The sequence below is a fragment of the Thunnus thynnus genome, chromosome 11, assembly GCF_963924715.1.
Source record: "Thunnus thynnus chromosome 11, fThuThy2.1, whole genome shotgun sequence".
Lineage (NCBI taxonomy): Eukaryota > Metazoa > Chordata > Actinopteri > Scombriformes > Scombridae > Thunnus > Thunnus thynnus.
This window is the reverse complement of record NC_089527.1, coordinates 7,010,311-7,031,542: the sequence shown is the minus strand read 5'-3', so window position 1 is coordinate 7,031,542 and position 21,232 is coordinate 7,010,311. Positions and strand designations below refer to the sequence as shown.

At 37.2% G+C, this 21,232-nt stretch overlaps 1 protein-coding gene across 4 annotated transcripts in view; it reads right to left on the bottom strand.

The window, feature by feature from the left end:
* The window catches only part of stat4 (signal transducer and activator of transcription 4), a 43,639-nt gene extending 22,471 nt beyond the window's left edge, over positions 1–21,168 (bottom strand). The window contains exons 1-19 of one of the 4 annotated variants that reach the window (XM_067602969.1): positions 20,994–21,168; positions 20,501–20,629; positions 18,321–18,456; positions 13,169–13,267; positions 10,787–10,879; positions 10,614–10,692; positions 10,384–10,469; positions 10,062–10,213; positions 6,551–6,709; positions 5,775–5,867; positions 5,577–5,636; positions 5,347–5,367; positions 3,739–3,832; positions 3,578–3,622; positions 2,619–2,702; positions 2,434–2,532; positions 1,012–1,147; positions 801–853; positions 104–198 (exon numbers count right to left, since the gene is read on the bottom strand). In XM_067602969.1, coding sequence (XP_067459070.1) covers positions 104–198; positions 801–853; positions 1,012–1,147; positions 2,434–2,532; positions 2,619–2,702; positions 3,578–3,622; positions 3,739–3,832; positions 5,347–5,367; positions 5,577–5,636; positions 5,775–5,867; positions 6,551–6,709; positions 10,062–10,213; positions 10,384–10,469; positions 10,614–10,692; positions 10,787–10,879; positions 13,169–13,267; positions 18,321–18,456; positions 20,501–20,628 — 1,712 coding nt within the window. In that variant the 5' untranslated portion in view covers position 20,629; positions 20,994–21,168. The remainder of the gene's footprint in view (positions 1–103; positions 199–800; positions 854–1,011; positions 1,148–2,433; positions 2,533–2,618; positions 2,703–3,577; positions 3,623–3,738; positions 3,833–5,346; positions 5,368–5,576; positions 5,637–5,774; positions 5,868–6,550; positions 6,710–10,061; positions 10,214–10,383; positions 10,470–10,613; positions 10,693–10,786; positions 10,880–13,168; positions 13,268–18,320; positions 18,457–20,500; positions 20,630–20,993) is intronic. The other 3 variants (XM_067602968.1, XM_067602965.1, XM_067602967.1) reach the window with 3 other exon arrangements.
* Positions 21,169–21,232: the final 64 nt, after the last annotated feature.

Sequence of the window (21,232 nt, the reverse complement as noted above, 5' to 3'; positions counted from 1 at the left end):
CTCATCTTATCCAGTAATGTCGTGGCAAAGTGTTAAGAGGAGCAGCTTTACTGGGTTGAGTGGGACGGAGGGTCAGACGCAGTAAAATGAGCCGGTTACTTACTTCTCGTTCCAGACGGGCAGCAGGTGCTTCTTGATGAGCTCCAGGATGGAGTCCAACCACATCCAGAAACTGAAGGGCTTTCCTGCAATATTCTCCTTTAAAAATGGACAAAATATAAAAAGGGAAACAATTAGCGCTTTAATAATGTGATGTCCAGCGCTCTGGAGCCGAAACAATAAGTTCATTCACTGATTTGTTGGTTGACAGAAACTTAACTAGCAATAATTTTAATAAGCTATCACTTTTTAAACAGTTTTTTAAGCAAATGCAGAAAAAAATCACTGGTTCCAGCTTCTTAAATGTGAATATTTGCTCATTTTCCTTCATCTGTGACAGTAAACTGAAGGTCTTTAAGAGTTTAGACTGTTGTTTGGACAAAACAAGACATTTCACAGAGAATAGGCTTTTTTTTTTTTTTTACTATTTTCTAACATTTTAGACTTTAAATAGGTAAATAAATAACCGTCAGACTGATAAACAGATGATAAAAATAATCGTTGGTTGCAGCCCTGCAGTACTCTGATCCTGGAATAATAATACTTTGAATCAGGTTTTACTGTGTCAGTTACTGCATTTAGAAATATACACACAAAACTAAACCAATCATGTCTATAAATAAAAAACAACAAAATAATACAACTTTGACAGACAGAACACACTTGTGGCCACTAGATGGCATAACAGCACATACACTTACTTTAGAGAACTTAGACCAGGACACATGACAGTCACTACAGGAGGCGTGTTGACCTGCAGACACATAAAGTAAATATCATAAATGACTGTAACCCAGCAACCTGAAGATAAAACCAGCTGTCAACATCTGCCTGTGTCGCTCTTCAGGAAAAAGCAGCAACCTCAAACATGTTTCCTTGTTTAATTTACGGCAACACTGAGGCCAAACACACCGAGAAGCTTTTCTCCCAGCATGGTGAGCTGCTCCTTGTTGAGGCCTCGACCAGCGAAGGTGGAGAATTGCCAGCTGAGGACCTCGGAGAGCTGGCTCCAGCTGGCCCGAGGAGGGTTCCCGAAGAATGCCAAGTTCTGTGGACGGATAGTAACATGAGCACATTTACTCGAGTACTGTATTTAAGTACAAGGAAGAGGGTCTTTTAAAGCTGCTTGATGCTTCCACCTCACTACAATTCAGAGGCAAATATTGTACTTTGCCTTGTTAAAGATTAAACCAGTAGTTTCAAACCTCAGTTTCTGTCTGTCAGATGTTGTTTCTCCCTCAAAACTTCTCACATGGTTTCAAATAAACAAATAGTTCAAGAAAACTCTCCAGCATCTCAGATATATCTTAGGATAATCTTAGGATAGGATGGACTTTATTAAACATATTTAATGTATCAGTCACAGGGGAAGATTTTCTGCAAAACGAGCACTTTTACTAGTAATTCTTTAGGTAAATTTAGCTGATAATACCCTTACTTATACTTATCTTATAGAAATTATGTTTACATACAACTAAATTGCAACAGAAATATGTTTTGCGTTAAACGTAATGCTGCTGAAATTCTGTCAACAACATGTGAAAATGTTCATTATCATATTTGGCAAGTTGCAAAAATGTTGATAATGAACATATGAGTGACATGTTCAGAGACGATGTTAACTAGTTGCAGTAAATCTCCGCTGATAACAGCGTTATTGAACTTTTCATGGTTGTGTTTAAGCATCAGCAGCACTTTGTTAAAGTAGAGAAAGATCAGCTTGGTTTAATACAGAAAAAGGTCCTGAATGATTCGAGGTTTATTAACATTTAAGTGAACCTATGATCTTTCACTAACCTCAACCAAAATGCTTGTGTTGTCTAAACCAAACCACTAACACAGGACTCAGGATGTGGACCCGAGTCTGTGGTGTCAAGAGTCTTGAATCTTGTACACCCCCCCGCCCACCCACCCTGACTTATATATGAATAAAGTGCTTCATTCATTTAAAAAAAACATTACCTCTGAACATAATCAATTAAAATTTAGTTGTATATGGATAATTTCTAGCAGACAGGGTTGCAATACCTGAACTGTACTCTACTGTACTTTCACTCAAGTAAAAGTACTTTTACTTGTAATACAGTATTTATATTTATATTGTGGCATTGCTGCTTTTACTTAAGTATTTAAGTATTTCTTCCACACTGGGGGGAAAGTGGGAATAAAGTTTGTGTGACATGAAAAATATTAAGCAAAGTCTTCTCAACTGACTACAGTTAAATTACAGTTTACAGACAACTTATACACATTATTATTAGCTGATGAACCTGTTAAACTGGCGACTGATTCTGTGTAGAGCTTTCAAAGACATTTTAAAATTCATTCGCTCACCCTGGGCTCATCAGTCAGGAGGTTGTACCACATGACGGAGGCCCAGCCTCCAGGCAGCTGGCTCACATTGGAAATAACCACCAGCGGAAGAGAACACGTCTAGAGGTAATAAAGTACACAGTTAGCATGTAGCAGCAACAGCGGGCGCTTAAAAGAGCGGATCAAATGTAAACGCTGCTGCTGACCTCCAGATCGATGGCGAGGCCCTGCACCGTGAAACAGGCCTCGAAACTGAGAGAGTGGAGTTCTTCTGTCACGGAGAGAAGACCCTGAAAAACACACAAAACACTCGTTCATGTCAGAGTTTATCCTTCTTAGCACAACTTTAAAAAATGCATAGAAGAAATTAAGACTAATGGGTCGAACAATAACAATAATCACCTCAAAACAGTCAGGTGCACATATGAACTATTATTTTACCTACATTAATAGTTCTTCTTCCACCAATACAGTTACTAAACACCTAAACTTTCAGCTTTCCAAAGAAGGATGCCTGATTTAAATGTCACAATTTCTCAACACTGTCTTAAAACAACAATCAGGAGCCCAAATTAACATAGAAACATGTTTTTCTTGCCATAATTATTCCTCCTGTTCATACTGACAATGAGAAGATCTCCTCCTCTTTAATGTGTTTACAATATAATTGATTCAAACTCCTCATTTTGAGCAAAAATGCGTTTAAAAGTTGATGTGAAGCTTATATGAGGCTTCAGCAGTCTGAGTTAGTCATATCAAGTAGATATCTGCCACATTTACAGTCTTTTTAGCATCAAAATCCCTCTTTGTGTTGCAAACTTTTCACACAGGAAACACACTATGCAATGGGGTCATTCACACCCAATGAGTCAGGGAACAAAAACAGGAACTTTGACAATAAAAAGACTGTAACATTGAAAGATATCTACTTTATTTGACTCATTTGGACGACTGAAGCTTCATATTAGCTTCAGATAAACTTTTAAATACATTTTTGCACAGAAGGAGGACTGTGGATTTTGTCTCCCATCACTTATATATTGTAAGTTTATTATGAAGGGATCTTCTAATGGTCAGTATGAACAGGAGGAATGATTACAGCAAGAAAAACATGAGAGTCAAAGGTACATATGGTATTAATGATCAACTCATCTGCATTTCTTACCTCATTGCCCTTCGTGCCGTTGATGTATTTCTTCTCTTTCAGCTGCTGTAAGAGATAAACTGAGTGTCAAAATCAGAAAGACTAACTGGTTAAACTGGGTAAAATTAACGTTTAGTATCAGTAAGAGTAAATAAAATCAGACGGCGGTTGGGTTGTCGTACCAAGTGTCTGAACTCCACTGAGAGGCAGCCGTTGGAATAATCCTCAATGTCCATAACTTTAGTGTTGTTTGTCAGGATGAAAAACTGCCGACTTCTGAGGAGAAAAAGAAGGTTAAAACACACAAATCCTCACAGCTTTGTAAACCTCTATTAATATCCGTGTATTAGATGATATGAATTCATCGGAGGAAGTCGCTGCTGACTGTTTTTAGATGATGCGACAGTGGTTTCAAACTCCAATCTCAAAAAAAACTTCTTTAAAGTCCCGCTCCACTCAAAAACGTGTTTCGCCTGCTTCGTCTGAACGTTTGACCTTCGCTGTTTGACACTAAACAGCTGTTTTCACATCAGTCTGCCGAAGGAGGAAAGTTTCTCTGTGATCCTGTACCCACGAGACTGATGTGTGACATCACAACTAGTTCGGTCATCTCCAGCTCTGCACATTTTCAAGCTCAGTGAGAAATAATTTAAGACACCAAAGGCATGATGTTTGTATCATGAAGAGTAGCAGGAGACGCAGGCGGTATGAACTAAAGAGTAGCTTCTTAATTTAGCTTGAGTGCAGGCAAAGAAAAAACTGAACAACAACATAGAGCAGAAGAAACAGAACAAAGGATCCAAAAAGAGTGAGCAGAAAACCAGGACTTAAATACAAACTGGACTAATGAAACAACAAGGAACAAGTGGCAAGACACAAAGACAGGCTGGCAGCTGATTGGCTGGAGAAGACACAGGCTGGAGACACAAACCCAGCATATACATGAATATAACTTAAAGTCACACTGAGCAGAACTCAAACATACGTTGCTGCTGACATAAACGTGAAACAGTAAGTTCACGGCTGCACGTTTCACTTCACTTTCTCACATAGTTTCCAGGAGGGTCAGTATATGCAGCGAGCAACGGTCGACACATGTGACATTTCCTCAAGAAAAACTACTAGTGTGAAAATAAACTTCAATGTCAACGTCAAGGGCCGACGACAACTCAGTCCAGTTCAACAAACAGGGGAAACGTCTGGTGGACTGGTGGGTTTAAGACATGTAAGAAGACTCTATGAATCTATGAATCAACAAATATTTTCCTGCAGGACACGACTTCATTCTCAGTGTTTGTGCACCGGAGGCTTCAAGTTTCCACATCACACTCGTATAAGCTGAATACTGGACCACGATTGGCTCCAAACTAGTTGTGATGTCACAAGTCATGCTCGTAGGTAAACGCCTTAAACGCAGATTCAAGGTGATCACAGAGAAACTTTCCACTTTCAGCAGATGAAAGTCTTTCTGCACAGTGAAGCTCAAACATCCAGCCGAAGGAACGAGAAGAAAAAAACATATTTTTGAGTGGGAGGAGGAGACTTTAAGATTTATTGTAATGTTTAAGCTACAGGTTAAGATGTTTTACATGTTTCCTGCTTTTAAAGGAAAGAAGGAAGCCATTTTTTTTTTTTTTTTTTTTTTTTGGAAGGAAACAGTTAATTTATTGAAGCAGCGAAGTGACGTTTGCCTCTTTTTTCCGACCCACGCTAACTTCATGCTACACTTCTTTTATCTGTAATTAAACAGCAGCAGCAGTACGTGCTGTATGGAGGTTGTTTGTACTCACACTCTGCCGGGGGGGAGGTCCCTAGATACGCACACACACACACACACAGACACACACACACACACACACACACACACACACATAAAATGATTAACACTGCAGGATCAAACTTCTACATTGCAGATAAATAAAATACTTTCAAGTCATGTAAATGTATAAATGTGTTTATATTGAAATTATTATTATTTTTAGCCTGGAGATGAAATCCAGTAACAACATTTTTAACTCACTTGTCAAATGTTGTTTTCACTTTCAGCTGATAATCCACTTCAGGAAGTTTAACCAGGAGTCTGGGAGGAAGATAAAAAAAATGCATCACGACTACTTTTACTACTTTTTCACCGTCCAACAATAAACTAAACCTGCAGATAAGAATGAAAACACTTGACATTAGTTAATGAAAGTAAGGATTTAAACAGGAATGATACCTGACTTTGGTGGTGAACTGTACTCCGGTCTTGATGATGAGGGGTTTCTGTGGATGTGTGGGCATACATGGCTGCTTCTCCACCACAAATGAGCTGAAAACACACCAAAACTTATATGATTTGCACAGTTTTCACTTTAAACTTATTGCCTTTAATATGACTCTCAGAGCAGCAGCTGAGCTGAGTCGGTGCTGCACCTGCAGGAGGAAATCCTGCCATCTGTTTACGTCTGTTTATGTCAGCATTTTTAGTCTTCTATGTACAGTTTTGCATGTCTGACATGAAAAAAACAAAAAAAACAGATTATGCTGCACAAATTTGAAACTACAAAGCAAAATTTGAACACTGGTTTCAAAGACTTCAGTTACTTGTGTCATTAACTGCATTTAGTAACAACACAATCAGAATATATTTTGGTTCCACTTTACAGTACAAAATACTACGATGATAAGCTGTCATAAATTAGTTATTTATAATAATAAGCATTAATGGATTAAATGACTTAGATTCATACTGTTTTTAAACATTTTCCAGATCACACCTCCTGTCACTGTTCAACTGTAACAAGTTGTTTACTTCCTTCAGCTGCTGACAGTTACATTTGTACTCATGACTTCTGTCTTTTTCCTGGAAATGGAAACATTTTCAACTAGAAACATAAATGTGTAGCTTCTGATAATTAAACCAACTTATAACAGGAACACTGAGAAGAGAACAATCTGCGTTATGTTGTATTTTTAAGTACATGAAGATGCTGCGAGGCGTTGGGAGAGTACCTCTTGATGAGGTGATAGATGAGATATTTAACTCGGTCCTCCATCTGAGGTTTTTGCAGGGGGATCGGGTCGCTCTCGTAGGTGACCTTCAAAACAAGTTCCCCCAGTTTGTCCAGCTGGCGTTTGATCTGGAAGAGACTCTGAGCCGTCAGAGTGAACCTGAGAGGAGACAGATGAGAGGAAGATGAGGGGATTGATTGAGAGATTTTATATTTATTTAATTTACATAACCTACAATTAAATTGGTTTTTCATCATACTGGTTAAAATTCATGCTGGTCAGAGCAGAGTTTGACATTTCCACATGTGTATCAGGATTATTTGTGAGATTCATGTTCCTGGGAAACACTGACTGTTTTTACAGTAGGGCTGCAACTAATGATTATTTTCATTATCAATTAATCTGTTGATTATTTTCTAAATTAATCGATTAGTTGTTCGGTCTATAAAATGTCAGATAATGGTGAAAAATGTTGATCAGTGTTTCCTAAAGATGACGTCTTCAAATGTCCCAAAGAAATTCAGTTTACTGTCACTGAGGAGTAAAGAAACCAGGAAATATTCACATCTTTTTTCTTTAGAAATGACTATTAATAGAGAATCAAAATGTGTCAGTGGTGATTAATTTAACCGTTGGCTAATAAACAATTAATCAGCTAATGGTTGCAGATCTACTACGCGGTAAAGTTGACTGCAGCTTCCCACACTGGAGGAAAACCTCATGTTCTGCTCCGTCATGTGGTCGACCGCAGTTTGTGGGCTGAAATGTCGTTGGCAAAATCTTTGTAAAGATTTTGAACGGAAACTCTGATTTATTTATTTATCTATTTATTTATTTATTTATTTATTATTTATCCCTTTCTTTTCCTTTCCTTATTGGTCTCAGTACTTTAGATAAACAAACAGTTACTATAAAAGGAAACATGTAAAGGCAAATTATTCTTAAAAATATATGTATATACACACATTCTAACAAAAAATCTATACAAAATAGATTAGTATATGAATGAATTATTAAAAAGAAAGCAAAACAAACAACACTTTTATTATTATTATTATTATTATTATTATTATTATTATTATTATTATTATATATTTTAATTGTTGTTGAGTTGGGTGTATGTTTTGCTCTGTATTATGTTATGTCCACTGTGTTTTTGTTTGTATTTGAATTGTAAAACACTACAAAAATAAATAAATAAATAAAATACCTGTATTCGACTCAAACTGACTGAACATTTTAAGTCTGTTTGGGCCAAAAAAAGAGTAAAAACATCATAATGTTGATGTAGTTTAGTTTCAGTGGTGTTACTAAACACACTGATTTTACTAAAATGTTTTCTGAATACAGTTAAAATACAACGATCAGTTAAAAAGTCTATTAATAGTAATAATAACAACAGTTTATACCTAAACTCAATACTGCTGTGGAATACATGATAAACAGCTGTCATTATGATCAATTTAATGTTCTACTATTGTATAATTGTTTAATCAACTTCATCAGAATAATTCCTTGAACATTTTTTTTAGACCTTAAACGATATTCAATTAAAATCCAGTCACTAACCAGTTAAATCCAGAGTTTTACTGTTAATACTGGTAATAATAGCACAATAAGCACAATAACAGCTGGATTTACTGTAAAAAAGGTTAAAGGAAGGAAAGTTGTAAATGACAACAAAAAGAGGAGAGAGTGGTTCATCTTCTACGGGGAACATCTTTGACTCAACATTATGTTTCCATGACAAATTATGAATCCCGGCTCTTTCAGTCAAAATAACATGTCTCTCCAAATGAGACAGTTTATTCTGATCAAAGTATTTAAATCAGACATTTATCATTCAGACTGAGCCCTTGTTATGATTATTAGTGGAATAATTGTTCGGTAAATGCAGCAGCTGAAGGTCAACCCACAAGTTATGGAAATATGTAACTGATGTTGTTAGTAACAATTACAGGGAACTCCATTGATTCTGCATGTAAAGGTTTATTCAAATATTACTCATCCTGTGAAAACACATTTTTAATGTCTTCTGTGGGTTTAGAGGATCTTTATCGAGTCTGCTAAAATAACTGTGATGATTTCAGGGCTTGATGAAGGAAATTTAGTGCAGAAATCTTGAGTTACAAACTGGGAGCGTTGAGTTTGAAGGACATGTGATGGTCTACGGAAAAAAAAAATATATATATATTGTTGTTTGCATGATGAGGAAGTTCTTTAAGATCGATACGAGGGGTTAAAACTGAGGAAACCGCTGCTGCATCCATGTTGACCACTACTTCTTAAATCTGTCCATTTCTCGTCCCCCAAATATACAGAAGTGCGACATTAAATTACCAAAGTGCCCCTTTAATGTCCCACAATGCATAACAATGCATATCAACATGTTCTGCACATGCTGTACAGCTCGTCAGCTACATATGTCTATGTAACTATGTAACTATATTTGACAATCCTCATTATCTGGATTAATTTATGAACGTACAGCAATATAAATTTAATTTCTGTTATTGTCATTTGTCTCTTGGTGTCATCTGTCCTGTTCTCATCTGTGAAAATGTCCCAGTTTCCCTGCAGGGATCACTGTTAAATGTTTAATCTAATCTAGAAATTGATCATTTGCATGTTTGTGTGTGAATGCTTGCTAGTGTAACGCAGTCCTTATAGTTAAAGCTACAGTATGCAAGTTTTTTCTCATATTTCTATTAGTTGAAATATGTTTCAAAGCGTATCTTAATGTGGAGATTTGTTGTCAGAGGCTCAAGTTTATAAGCGAGCCTCACCCTTTTAACCGATAGGTGAAGGCCGAAGTCAGAGGCGGGAGCTCACGGCTGTCAATCAAGACATTTCTACCCCACAACTCATACTGACGCTCCAAGCTAGCATTAGCTGCTGGAAGACGTCGCTGTGGCTTACGCATAGGGTGCGTTCAGTCATGAGGATGCAGATGAAACGTTGGGTGGAACATAACGGAGCAAGGAGGAGAAGGGAAGTGAGGGAGGGGTTTGTGTTTGAGGCTCATGCCAGATCTTGCATACTGTAGCTTTAACTGTCCCCAGAATTTTTAAAGAGGTCGGACGCAGGTCTTTTCAATATAAAGCTCTAGTCGACTATCTATGATCTATGAACTCTTTTCTCTGCTTCACGACTTCTTTATTCTGTCATATTAAAACAACCTGTTCATGCTTTTAATTTGTGTGTATTTGCAATTAGAAGATAAATTGTTTCAGGTGCTTTCGGTACTGATGAAACTGATCTGATTTCACGGATCATTTCTCATTTCTTGTATCCGGTTTCTTGTGCAACTGCTGAGTGTGGGAGATGGTGAGAGAGCTGTCTGTATCTGTGTATTTGTAGTCTATGTTTGTTATGTAACGATGTCTTTGTAAGTATGTGTTATATTCTGTAGTTTGTGTTTTTTAGGACCCCTTTGAAAACGAGATGCTACATCTCAAGGGACTATCCTATTCATAAATTCAAATTCAAAGAAGCGGTTTCAGTTTATTACCAACTCTGCAGCTGTTCCAGGCCGGTGAGCAGCGGACCACCGATGGCGGCGATCTGCTGCCTGCGCTTCCAGTCCTGCAGCTCGGGGTTGAGCTGAGAGGTCATCAGGTCGTCAATCTCCTTGATCACAACGTCCATCTTTGACAGGATCTCCTAACAAAGGTTTGAAGAGCAGATACGATGGTCTGTGAGGTACGAGTCTGCATCTGCACACCCATGATGTGTTGGAGTCTTTGTCACTTTTATGTTTGAAAATGTTTGTACGACTCCTTCATCTCTCACATGAGAATCGCTCACATTCTCACATTGGTACAAAAGCATACCTTCCTTTTAAAGTCGAGCCTGTTGAGTATTTCCTGTAGTCTTGTTACTTCCTGTTTCATCAGTTCAGAGTTCCTCTCTGCCGGATCTGTCATAAACACACACACACACACATATATATATATATATATATATATAGTTTTGTCTGTGCAGATTTTTGCACAGTAGTGGAAAATAACATGAGTGAATTCATTTCATAACAACCTGTGTGCTCATTTTAAATACTCCTCACCTCGAGACTGTAGGGTCTTGTAGCGAAAATCAAAGTCGTCCTGCATGTCTTCGATGTATTTCACAGCCTGGTCCATCAACTAGACACAGTTTTGTTTAGTTTTTTTTTTTTCTTTTTACAAGATATAATTCAGTAACTGGAGTCAAAGCAATGTCTTAGTTCTGTTTAGTTACCTGCACGCTGCCTCTGATGATCCCGACTCTGTTGTCCATGTTCTTCTGCCTCTCGAAGGCCACTGAGTTCTGCAGAGATTTCTCCAGAGGACCCTGTTGAAAAGGTTTCTTTTAAAAAACTTTTCAAACAACATCAGCATGCTATCATGCTCACAAAGACAATGTTAACTCCTTGATGTTTGTATGACATCAGCACATCACCCCCCACTTTCAGTCACCTACACTGGCTCCCTGTGAGATACCGCATCTCCTATAAACTCCTCCTCACCTACAAATCCCAGCACTCCCTGGTCCCCCCAGTACCTTTCAGACCTCCTCCACCGACCCACACTTTCTCCATCCCCCGCACCTGCCGACGCACTTTTAGAGAATTTCAGCGTGGCAGCCCCCACCCTCTGGACCTCTCTCTCTTCCGAAATACGCTCCTACCCTGGGCGCTTTCAAATCAGCCCTCAAAACCCACCTTCTTTCGACTCCCAGTTAACCTCTCAGTTGTTTATTATTTAAGATCGGCTTAGTTTTCTCTTTTTTTTCTCTTCCTTTTTCTGTAAAGCGTCCTTGGGTATTTTGAAAGGTGCTATATGAATCTAATTTATTATTATTATTATTACTGTTATTATTATGAGCTGAGGCTGATGGGAATGTCATTAGTTCTGACTGTGCTTGGTCATAAATGAAGGTGTTGGACAAGCTACTGCTGGTGGCGCTAGAGGAAAAGTCACCAAAGTCTGTAGGCTTCATCCTCTGGGAACCATAAACGTCTGTACTAAATTTCATAGAATTACGTCCAATACTCAAAATATTATAATCCAAAGTGTTGGACGCATCTACTGGCACTGCCAACTCTATAGAGTCACTAGAGCTGCCAGAGTGGCTAATTAATTGATGACATTAATAAAGGTCTTTATCAATTTCTAATAAGCCATAAATCTAATCTAAATTAATAAATAAAGGGTTCTTTTGTAGTTGTAACTGTAAATGCCTCCCTTTTCTAGAAGGTAAAGGGTCAAGCAGTCCATTAAAGGAGTCGTCCTGATGAACTAAAGATCTAAATGCAGGATGACTTTCAACAACCTGGCAACCAGGGCTTGGTATCGGTACTCAAAACCTTTAAGGTATCGAACGAAATAACCCAGTACCAAGTAGTGTCAAAACTTCTCCAGTCAAACGATACCTGCGTTCAATCCTTTTTGTACCCAGATCTAGTAAAAAAGACCATTGGTATGGTTTTGGTCGCAGCCGATCACCGCAGCGTTCGATTTAATATCAAAATGTATTTGTGTAAAAGTCATGTTGATGGGGAGGATTGGTGGAATTTTAAGCAACTGGTTGTTTCCGTTTACATGATGGGTATCGAATGAAGTAGAAAAGAAAAGGTATTGAATGAAGTACTCTATTGGTATCGGTGTCACTTTAAGGGTACTGGTATCGGTACTGGTATCATAATTTTTTTAAACGATACCCAGCCCTACTGGCAACCCATAAGTTATAAATTAAATAACTACTCTTTATATGAGGTGATTTATATACAAACATTTCTCATAAGTGGGCAGAGTCAATTAAAGTGTTCTTCCAAAATACTTCAAATAGTTCGTTGGATGGTTATTTTCCGAACAACACTGGAACGAACACTGATGTGAATTAAAAGCTGCAAATACAAAACATGGGTAGTTCGTGGACATCAAAGTTAATTTATATTTTTAATATATAAGTTTTTTTTTTAATGAATGTGAATTGTGAGTCCAGTATTCACTCTCTTTTAGCTCTCTTTTTGCTCTCTATCAACTCCTGAGGGAAATATCTGGCTCTTTAGCTGCTAAATCCTCCACTATGTTCACCAGCTAGTCTCTATAACTCTGTCTGCTGAGGCTTTTAGAGCTTTTTCACTGAAAACCGCTGCCTGCTGTGGGTGGAAATTATAGCGGTGAGAGTTGTGATACAGAAAACCAAAACAATGAGCTGAAGGACACGATACAGCTCGGTAGAGATGAGGGGAACTGCAGCGTTGGTGATAATTATGAGTGGGTTCATCACAGTGAGTAACACCTTTTACAGTCAACAAGATCCATTATTGATATAAAAACACTGATAATAACCAAATAAATCTTTTGTAGCTGTAAAACCTTACGTAAACTACTCCTTGTTATCATTTTGTTTTACAGCATGTATCTGCATATACACTGCTACCTTGTTTATGGTTATTGGAGTACTTAAATGATTATCAAGCCAAGTTGTTTCTTGGGAATGAAGTGAAGCGTTTGGGAATGTGGGGGTGTGCGTTAACACTGTGCTGTCTTCCTGGTAGCAGCTCTGATTTACCAGCAGCAGCTGTTATTGAGGAATCAGAGGGACTTTCCCACTGAGGGAGACGATGTGACAAACCTGCTCCTGCATGCAGGCGCTGGAGAGGATACGCCGCTCTTCCCTGAGGCAGGTGGAGATAACTCTGGCCATGACAGCGGGATTGGTCGTGTATTTCACCTGGAGGTCACGCCCACACAGACACACGTGACATACAAAGAGAATATCACAGGTTACAAAAACACATGAAAAACAAAGGAATTAAAGAGATAATGAAACAGTGTTTATCTTGCCAACCAGGAGAACAAGCCCCGGCTGAATAGGAAGTAGCTTTAACAAAGATCATTATCATGGATCTTCTCTGAGATGTGCTAGCAGTTACTGGAAATGCTTTGATGTGTTTTTATCTGCAAAGGAATGCAGTTCACCTTGATTCTTCCAAGAAATAAAAGGACCAAACTCCAGTCATAACAGATGTGATTACATAACAGTGTGATAAGGACACCTGTTGTCAAAGGTGTGCACTGGTACTTGGAGAAAAACCAGTTTTTCCCAAAGACGTTACAGCCTGTAACCATAACGTTCATTTGAAACTTGGAGAACAATATACCTATTGAACAAGCACAAGAGATAAAATCTCTGGGTATAACCTCGGAGTTTAAACGATCCTGATCTAAAAAAGTTGATAACATTGTAAGTAAAATGGGAAGTTGTGTCAGTCGTGAGAAGAGTTTTAAAAGTTATGCCACCAGATGTCATTAGACAAGTTATAAATGATTGAGTTTTGTCACAGATTGATTACTGTTTCATGATGATGATGGTGATGATAAAAGAAATTACAAATAGCTCAAAATAAAGCAGCATGTTGTGCTCTTACATAACTAATTCGATAGACACGACAGTCTGAGTTGGCTAACTGTCAGTCAGAGATCCACTTATGCTTTGTTAAATCTAGTGTGAGAAATGTGCTGGTGACACGATCACCAAAGATATTATATGAAAGGTTATTCTCTCAGTTTGCTCAACACAATTATCAAACACAATAAGCTACGTATGAAACAGAAAACAGTCGCGTACAGAACTACGGTCGGGTGGTTTTCACTGCAAGTGCATATCGTTCAAGAGAATAATAAAGATCGGTTCAAAATTTAGTTAAAACAGTATCTCCAAACATTTCAGGAACCATAATTGAATGTATGTACTTGATTGTTAATTGAATGAGATGTTTGTTGTGTTTATGTGGCGATAGTGTGTATAAGTGTGTGTTTGGTGGACTACAGGAAGAATAGCCAAAGAAAGAAAAAAAGTAAGAAAGACAGGAAGTAAGGGTGTGAACCTCACAAGTGTTTTGCAGCTTCTTGAATTTTAAATATATATATATTTTAAAGACTGATACTGTTGTAGCTCTGGACAGTGTGAGTATATTTGTACTGTCCTTATTTACAGATTTAAAGTACTTTATTTAAGTATTTCCACTGTATACTACTTTATACTTCTTATCCACTTTTCACTCCACTGCATTTATTAGGTAGCTTGAGTTACTTGACAGATTAAGATTTACATACAAAACATTTGATAATCTTAAAATATATGATGCGCTGTTATAAGTTTAACTACCCGCCGATACATTAAATACTTCAAATTAGCTCCACCTCGACCAGCTACAACAGTAAGATGCTACTCATACATACTGAGAACTGTAAAAAAAAAACCCACATAAACACATAACATCAACAAGAAATCTTGATATGGATTTCTTACATTTGTTTTATTTTATGTTTTCATGTGAATTTTGATTTTTTTTTTGGATACAAACTGTTTTTAAAAAGTAGATCTTGATCTATAGACCTTATGTATGTATGTGTAGAGTTTTGGATTCCCTTTGTTAGACTCTGTGCATTGCAGTCAATATTTTGTGTGTTTGGAAGGTTAATTTTGGGTGGAATTTCTTAATAAACTCAATTAAAAATATAAAAAAAATGAATATGTAATTTAATTTAATTTGATGACACAGTTGCTAAATTACCTCAAACCCCCTAGTCGGGCATTTCTGTTCAGCTATTTATTGTGCCGACATACACAAACTTCCCCTCCAGCCACCACAACAGCCTCTACATCACCGCTGAATACACTGCATGAAATTTACATGAACCGTGTGGTTCTTTGCTCTTCAGACAATTCAAAATCCCACTTAGAAAAGTACAAAAAAATTCTGCTGTGGGAAGAGGAAACTTTTTCTCTCGCCTCCATGTGTGACTAAACTTTCATGCATCAGCATCAACAGAATGATGACTGAGGATGCAACAACACCTACATGCTCACTTTCATGACTGTGACAAGCATGACATTTAGCATTTAAAGACAGCTGTCACTGCTGAATCTCTGGTTTGGTTTGATTTGGTTTGGTTTGCTTAGCTTAGCTTAGCTTAGCTTAGCTTAGCTTAGCTTAGCTTAGCTTAGCTTAGCTTAGCTTAGTTTGGCTTAGCCTAGCTCAATATAAGTTGTAATGTAGCTTAGTTCAGTTTAATTTTTAGTGTAGTTTAGTTTAGTTTAGTTTAGTTTAGTTTAGTTTAGTTTAGTTTAGTTTAGTTTAGCTTAGCTTAACTTAGCTTAGCGTGGCTTAGTTTAGTTTAGTTTAGTTTAATTTTTAGTTAACTTTTAGATTATTTTAGTTTAGTTTAGTTTAGTTTAGTTTAGCTTAGCTTAGCTTAGCGTGGCTTAGTTTAGTTTAGTTTAGTTTAGTTTAGTTTAGCTTTGTTTAGTTTAGTTTTCAGTTTAGTTTAGTTTAATTTCTAGTTAACTTTTAGTTTAGTTTAGCTTAGCTTAGTTTAGCTTAGCTTAGCTTTATTTAGTTTAGTTTTCAGTTTAGTTTAGTTTAATTTCTAGTTAACTTTTAGTTTAGTTTAGTTTAGTTTAGTTCAGTTTAGTTTAATTTTTAGTTTAGTTTAGTTTAGTTTAGTTTAATTTTTAGTTTAGTTTAGTTTAGTTTAGTTTAGTTTAGTTTAGTTTAGTTTAATTTTTAGTTTAGTTTAGTTTAGTTTAGTTTAATTTTTAGTTAACTTTTAGTTTAGTTTAGTTTAGTTTAGTTTAGTTTAGTTTAGTTTAGTTTAGTTTAGTTTAAGTTTTAGTTAACTTTTAGTTTAGTTTAGTTTAGTTTAGTTTAATTTTTAGTTTAGTTTACTTTAGTTTAGTTTAGTTTAATTCTTAGTTTAGTTTAGTGTAGTGTAGTGTAGTTTAGTTTAGTTTAGTTTGGTTTAGTTTAGTTTAGCTTGTTTAGTTTTCAGTTTAGTTTAGTTTTAGTTTTAGTTTGGTTTGGTTTAGTTTAATTTTTAGTTTAGTTTAGTTTAGTTTAGTTTAGTTTAGTTTAATTCTTAGTTTAGTTTAGTTTAGTGTAGTGTAGTGTAGTGTAGTGTAGTGTAGTGTAGTGTAGTTTAGTGTAGTGTAGTGTAGTGTAGTGTAGTGTAGTGTAGTTTAATTTAGTTTAGTTTAGTTTAGTTTAGCTTAGCTTGTTTAGTTTTCAGTTTAGTTTAGTTTTAGTTTTAGTTTGGTTTGGTTTGGTTTGGTTTGGTTTAGTTTTAGTTTTAGTTTAGTTTTAGTTTAGTTTAGTTTAGTTTAGTTTTAGTTTGGTTTGGTTTGGTTTGGTTTGGTTTGGTTTGGTTTGGTTTAGTTTAGTTTAGTTTAGTGTTTCTAGGGTTTGAAAGCCTTGAATCACAAGCTGTCAACTCTTTGTGTTTGACTTCTTATCTCTTACTACTTTGGTTTTTACACACTACACATGTCAGAGTTCAATTCTGTCAGTCAAACCAACACTGTGCTGACATTTGCTTGAATTTCTGATGAAAAGCTTTGAAAGATCCAAATGAATAATTTAAAATGCATCTCTTTCTTTGATGTGAGGGGTTTTCCCAAGAAAGATTGTACTTCAAACTGTGTGATAAGACAAACAAATGGAAAAGCTTTCTTTAACATGGCTGTGACTTTCTCTCATCGACGATACAAACTTCAAACTCAAACATAACAACGACAAGCCGCAAACACCCTTAACTACCACAAAGGAGTAGCTGCTTCCTCTGTGAAGTGTTGACTTTGATACACACATACATGCACAGGAAACGGCGGTATGAACCTTCTCGGTTTGTTCTGCAAAGGTATGTGTCTTTTTCAGAATTAAGCTCATGACATCGGCGAGCTCTGACCTCAACCTAACATCCTGTACCACTCCTGGACCAAACTCGCTCATCTACTTTCAAGAATTACCCCCAGATCGTCATTACACGAAAGTGGAATACTTTTTCTCCCTTTAGCGCGTAAAGAAGGAACTTCTGTCTTAAAACTTCTTGCATGGCCTTCACCTTCTTCATTTGACATTTGAGACAGGCTTTTCTCAGGTAACAAAGCAAAAAAAAAACATTGAACACCAACTAAAAATATCATGAAAGTAGAACTCAATCAAGCGGCTCCCAAAATGAAGTACAGCTACAGCTGAGTACAGCTACTATACCTCACTTCCCCTTCACCTCCTGTAAACACACACTCACACCATAGACCACACGACTTCCTCTTATTACAAATGTTTTCAATACATACTGTTGAAGCACACAACTGTCTTTTGTACTAGAAAGATCCATGACACCTTTAAAAGTGTAAGTGGAAAAGTGTAGAGAAATTTATGTAAAAGTGAGTCATTTCAGGTTATTTCTGATTAGTGAACGTGTCACCTGAATGATGACTCATTTCTATACAGATAATATACACACATGCAAATAGACAATCAGAGATAAAGAGGAATCTATTGTTGTACTGTATTGTAAATTATTCCAAATCCCAGGAATCTGCTGAAACATGCTAAACACAATTTAAAACCTCTTTTCATTAGCAAATACTGCTTCTTATTCTCTGCTGTATAAACTTTACCTTCTTCTGGTTTTGAAACTTTGTGAAACACCTTTTAAAGTGTTGTCACTTTCTCATACAGTAGAGGTGTAGATGCTGTACCTCGACTGTTGCGAAGGCACTTCCTTTGTTTACTCTTTGTGATGCAGCCAGACACGCTGCTTTCTCATTTAGTGCATGTATAGTGAAAGTTGTCTATCATTTATCCATGTATGAAGTGCTGTATCAGCATGAAACAATAAAACAATCAGTGAAGTGAAAGAAAAGATATGCTGCAGATTTATGGTTGAAAATGGACTGAGTGCCTCTGAGACTGAAAGACGAGAGGAGAGTGACGCACCTGTAGCTGTTGCTGTATGATTTTCATGTTGTGTCTTTGTAGGAAGTTCTGCTCCTGCGAGCGCACCCTCTCCAACTGGGACAACAGATTGTTGAACTGCACCGCCGCCATTGACTCATCGTTAGCTGCTGTGTCCCTGAAAACAACAAAACACTGTGTGATGTTTAGGGGATCACCAACAAAGGCAATGAAGAAGAAGATGACTGTTGTAAACAAAAAAGACTGATATAGTAAATTTGTGGTTGTGTTATCTTTCAAATTCACAGTGAGCTCTGTGTCTGTTTGCCAACTTGTTCGTCATATCAGCTTCATAAGATGATATTATGTCAGTGTTGTGTTTACAGCTTGTTGCACTACCCCCCAACTTCAACTTTACTGTTTTGGTTCACTCTCAGAGCTCTCCTAACGTCACTTTGGGCCGCAGCAGGCAGCTGTTTTCAGAGAAAGAGCTCTAAAAACCTACTGTACACTACCTACTCAGCACCAAACAGCAAACTGACACAGTTAGCTGTAGACTAGCTGGTGAACAAAGTGGAGCATTTAACAGCTAAAGAGCCAGATATTTCCCTCAGGAGTTGGTGGAGACCAAAAACAGAGCTAAAAGAGAGTGAATATTGGACTTACATTCACCAGGTGGACAGAAACACGAGTCCAAATTAAAGGTAATGTTGCTCTGAAACAGTTGGATGTGTAAATAAGCAACTGTTTGTTAACAGGTTAATTATATCAACTTAAAAATTGATGATATGTCAATGTTGTACTTGCAACTTGTTTCCACTTCCCTCAGGTGGCCTAAAAATCAGTTAATGCAGGTTTAAAGCCACACAGAATAAGTTTCCATACTGGTGACCACTAATGGTTATTACCCAGAAATCACAAAAAAAAAGCACTCTGCGGTACATTATACCAAAAAAAGCCACATATAACACCAATGAGCTCACTAGTCAATTTAAAATGAGGCCTGACACATTCCTGCACCTACAAGCCTGTAAACATGTAGCCTACAGATGTCTGTAAGTCTGCTGACATACTTACACATTTACCAAATCGGAAAGTACAAAGAAAGAAAATAAATACTTGAAGCTGCATTAGTAGATTTTTTTTGGCCACATGGGGGCAGCAGAACAAGCTGAAATTATAACAATCCAGGAGTTTCAGAGCAACATTATCATTCATTTGGAGTCGTGTTTCTATCCACCTGGTGAATGTAAGTCCAATATTCACTCTCCAACTCCTAAATTAAAATGTCTGGCTCTTAAGAGGCTAAATTCTAGTGCACAGTGGGTTTATAAGAGCTTTTTCACTGAGGTTGATAGCAGCGAGAAAAACCAAAACAAAGAACTGAAAGAGACTAAAGTACTGCATGGAGCTGAGAGGAAGTGCGGAATTGGATGATAATTGTTTGTGGGTTCGTCACCGCAAGTGACCTCTTTCACATTTCACAGTGTAATTTTATCCATTGATAAAATAAAAAAAGGTTGACGTTTCAATGAAACACCCACACCAACCCCGTAGGTTATATCTCAATAAAATCTAAAAGTGAACAGTAAAGTCTGCCGACTCTCGGTTTGGTGAATTCTTACAAATGTTCTTTCCTTCCCAGCAAATTATTTGACAAACATGATCTCACTGATATGCAAAATATGTGTCGCTGATATCTTGGAGATAGTCATTGGCTTCTTTTTCTCCTCTGCAAGCTACACCTGTACAGACTCGCCTGCTTGTTGTCCTCTTGCAAAAACCTTTACATACACAGTAACTTCACAGACATCAGACATGCTTCTGTACAGGAGCCCCACGTTGGAATTTAAAGGGTCGGGACGCTCAGAACTTACCAGAAAAAGGCAAATTTCTCACTTACCCATTTTGAAAGATCTATTTTTGATTATCCTGTCTCCATCCCAGTACAATTGAGTTGAATAAAATTTAGTTAGTGTTACACTGATTCTGACTTTTTGGTTGTAAAAGTTAAAGATTTATCTTTTTAAATGAGACCAGGGTTGAAGAACAGTAACCTTCTTATTTTTGGTACATTATTTTCATGCTTGTGCACAAAAATGGAGGTTAAAAGAGGTTTAAAAACTCTTTTTTCTCAGGAATATTGTCCCTGTTACTCCACAGAACTTTTTTTCTTCTTCTTCTTTAAACGTTTTTTTTTTTTTTCACACTGCACGACTCACCAATCCTGAGACTCGATCCAGCTGGCCAGACCCTGCCTGATGTCCATGGGGAAATTGTCATCATACAGATAATCCACATGTTCCAGGAGTCTGATCTCCAGCTGCTGAATCTGCTTCCACTGACTCATGCTGTAGTCCACACACACACACACACACACACACACACACACACACACACACACACACACACACACACTCTTTAGAGGACACTGACCTACATTCATTTCCTGCAGACTTATCCTAACCCCTAAATTTACCTTAATTTTAAACCAAGTCTTCACCCTAAAATTAATGATTTACGTTAAGGGGACTTGTTTTTGTCTCCATAAGGGATCTGAGTCCCCACAACTGATTTCTCCATAATATAATCTCATATTTTCTCCTTTTATCCCAAATGGTTATTCTTAAAGTGACAAAAAAAAGTAACTTATTTATCTGATTTCCCCCCCCATCTTTTTAATAATGAGTTTGTTTTATTCATTAATTAGTTTACCTGATTGGTGTGTGTGCGCTGCTCTCCCGTCAGTCTCATTCACCATGTGCACTTGTTTCTCTCTTTGACTTTCGTTTTTTATTGCCCTTGTCAGTTCAGGAAGTGATCTCATTTACTCTCATTGTTCTCATTGGGCTGTTCTAAGGTATTTGGAAATCTACCCATTCAATCATTGTCACTGAACACACACACACACACACACACACACCTACACACACACACACGCGCGCGCGCATTAA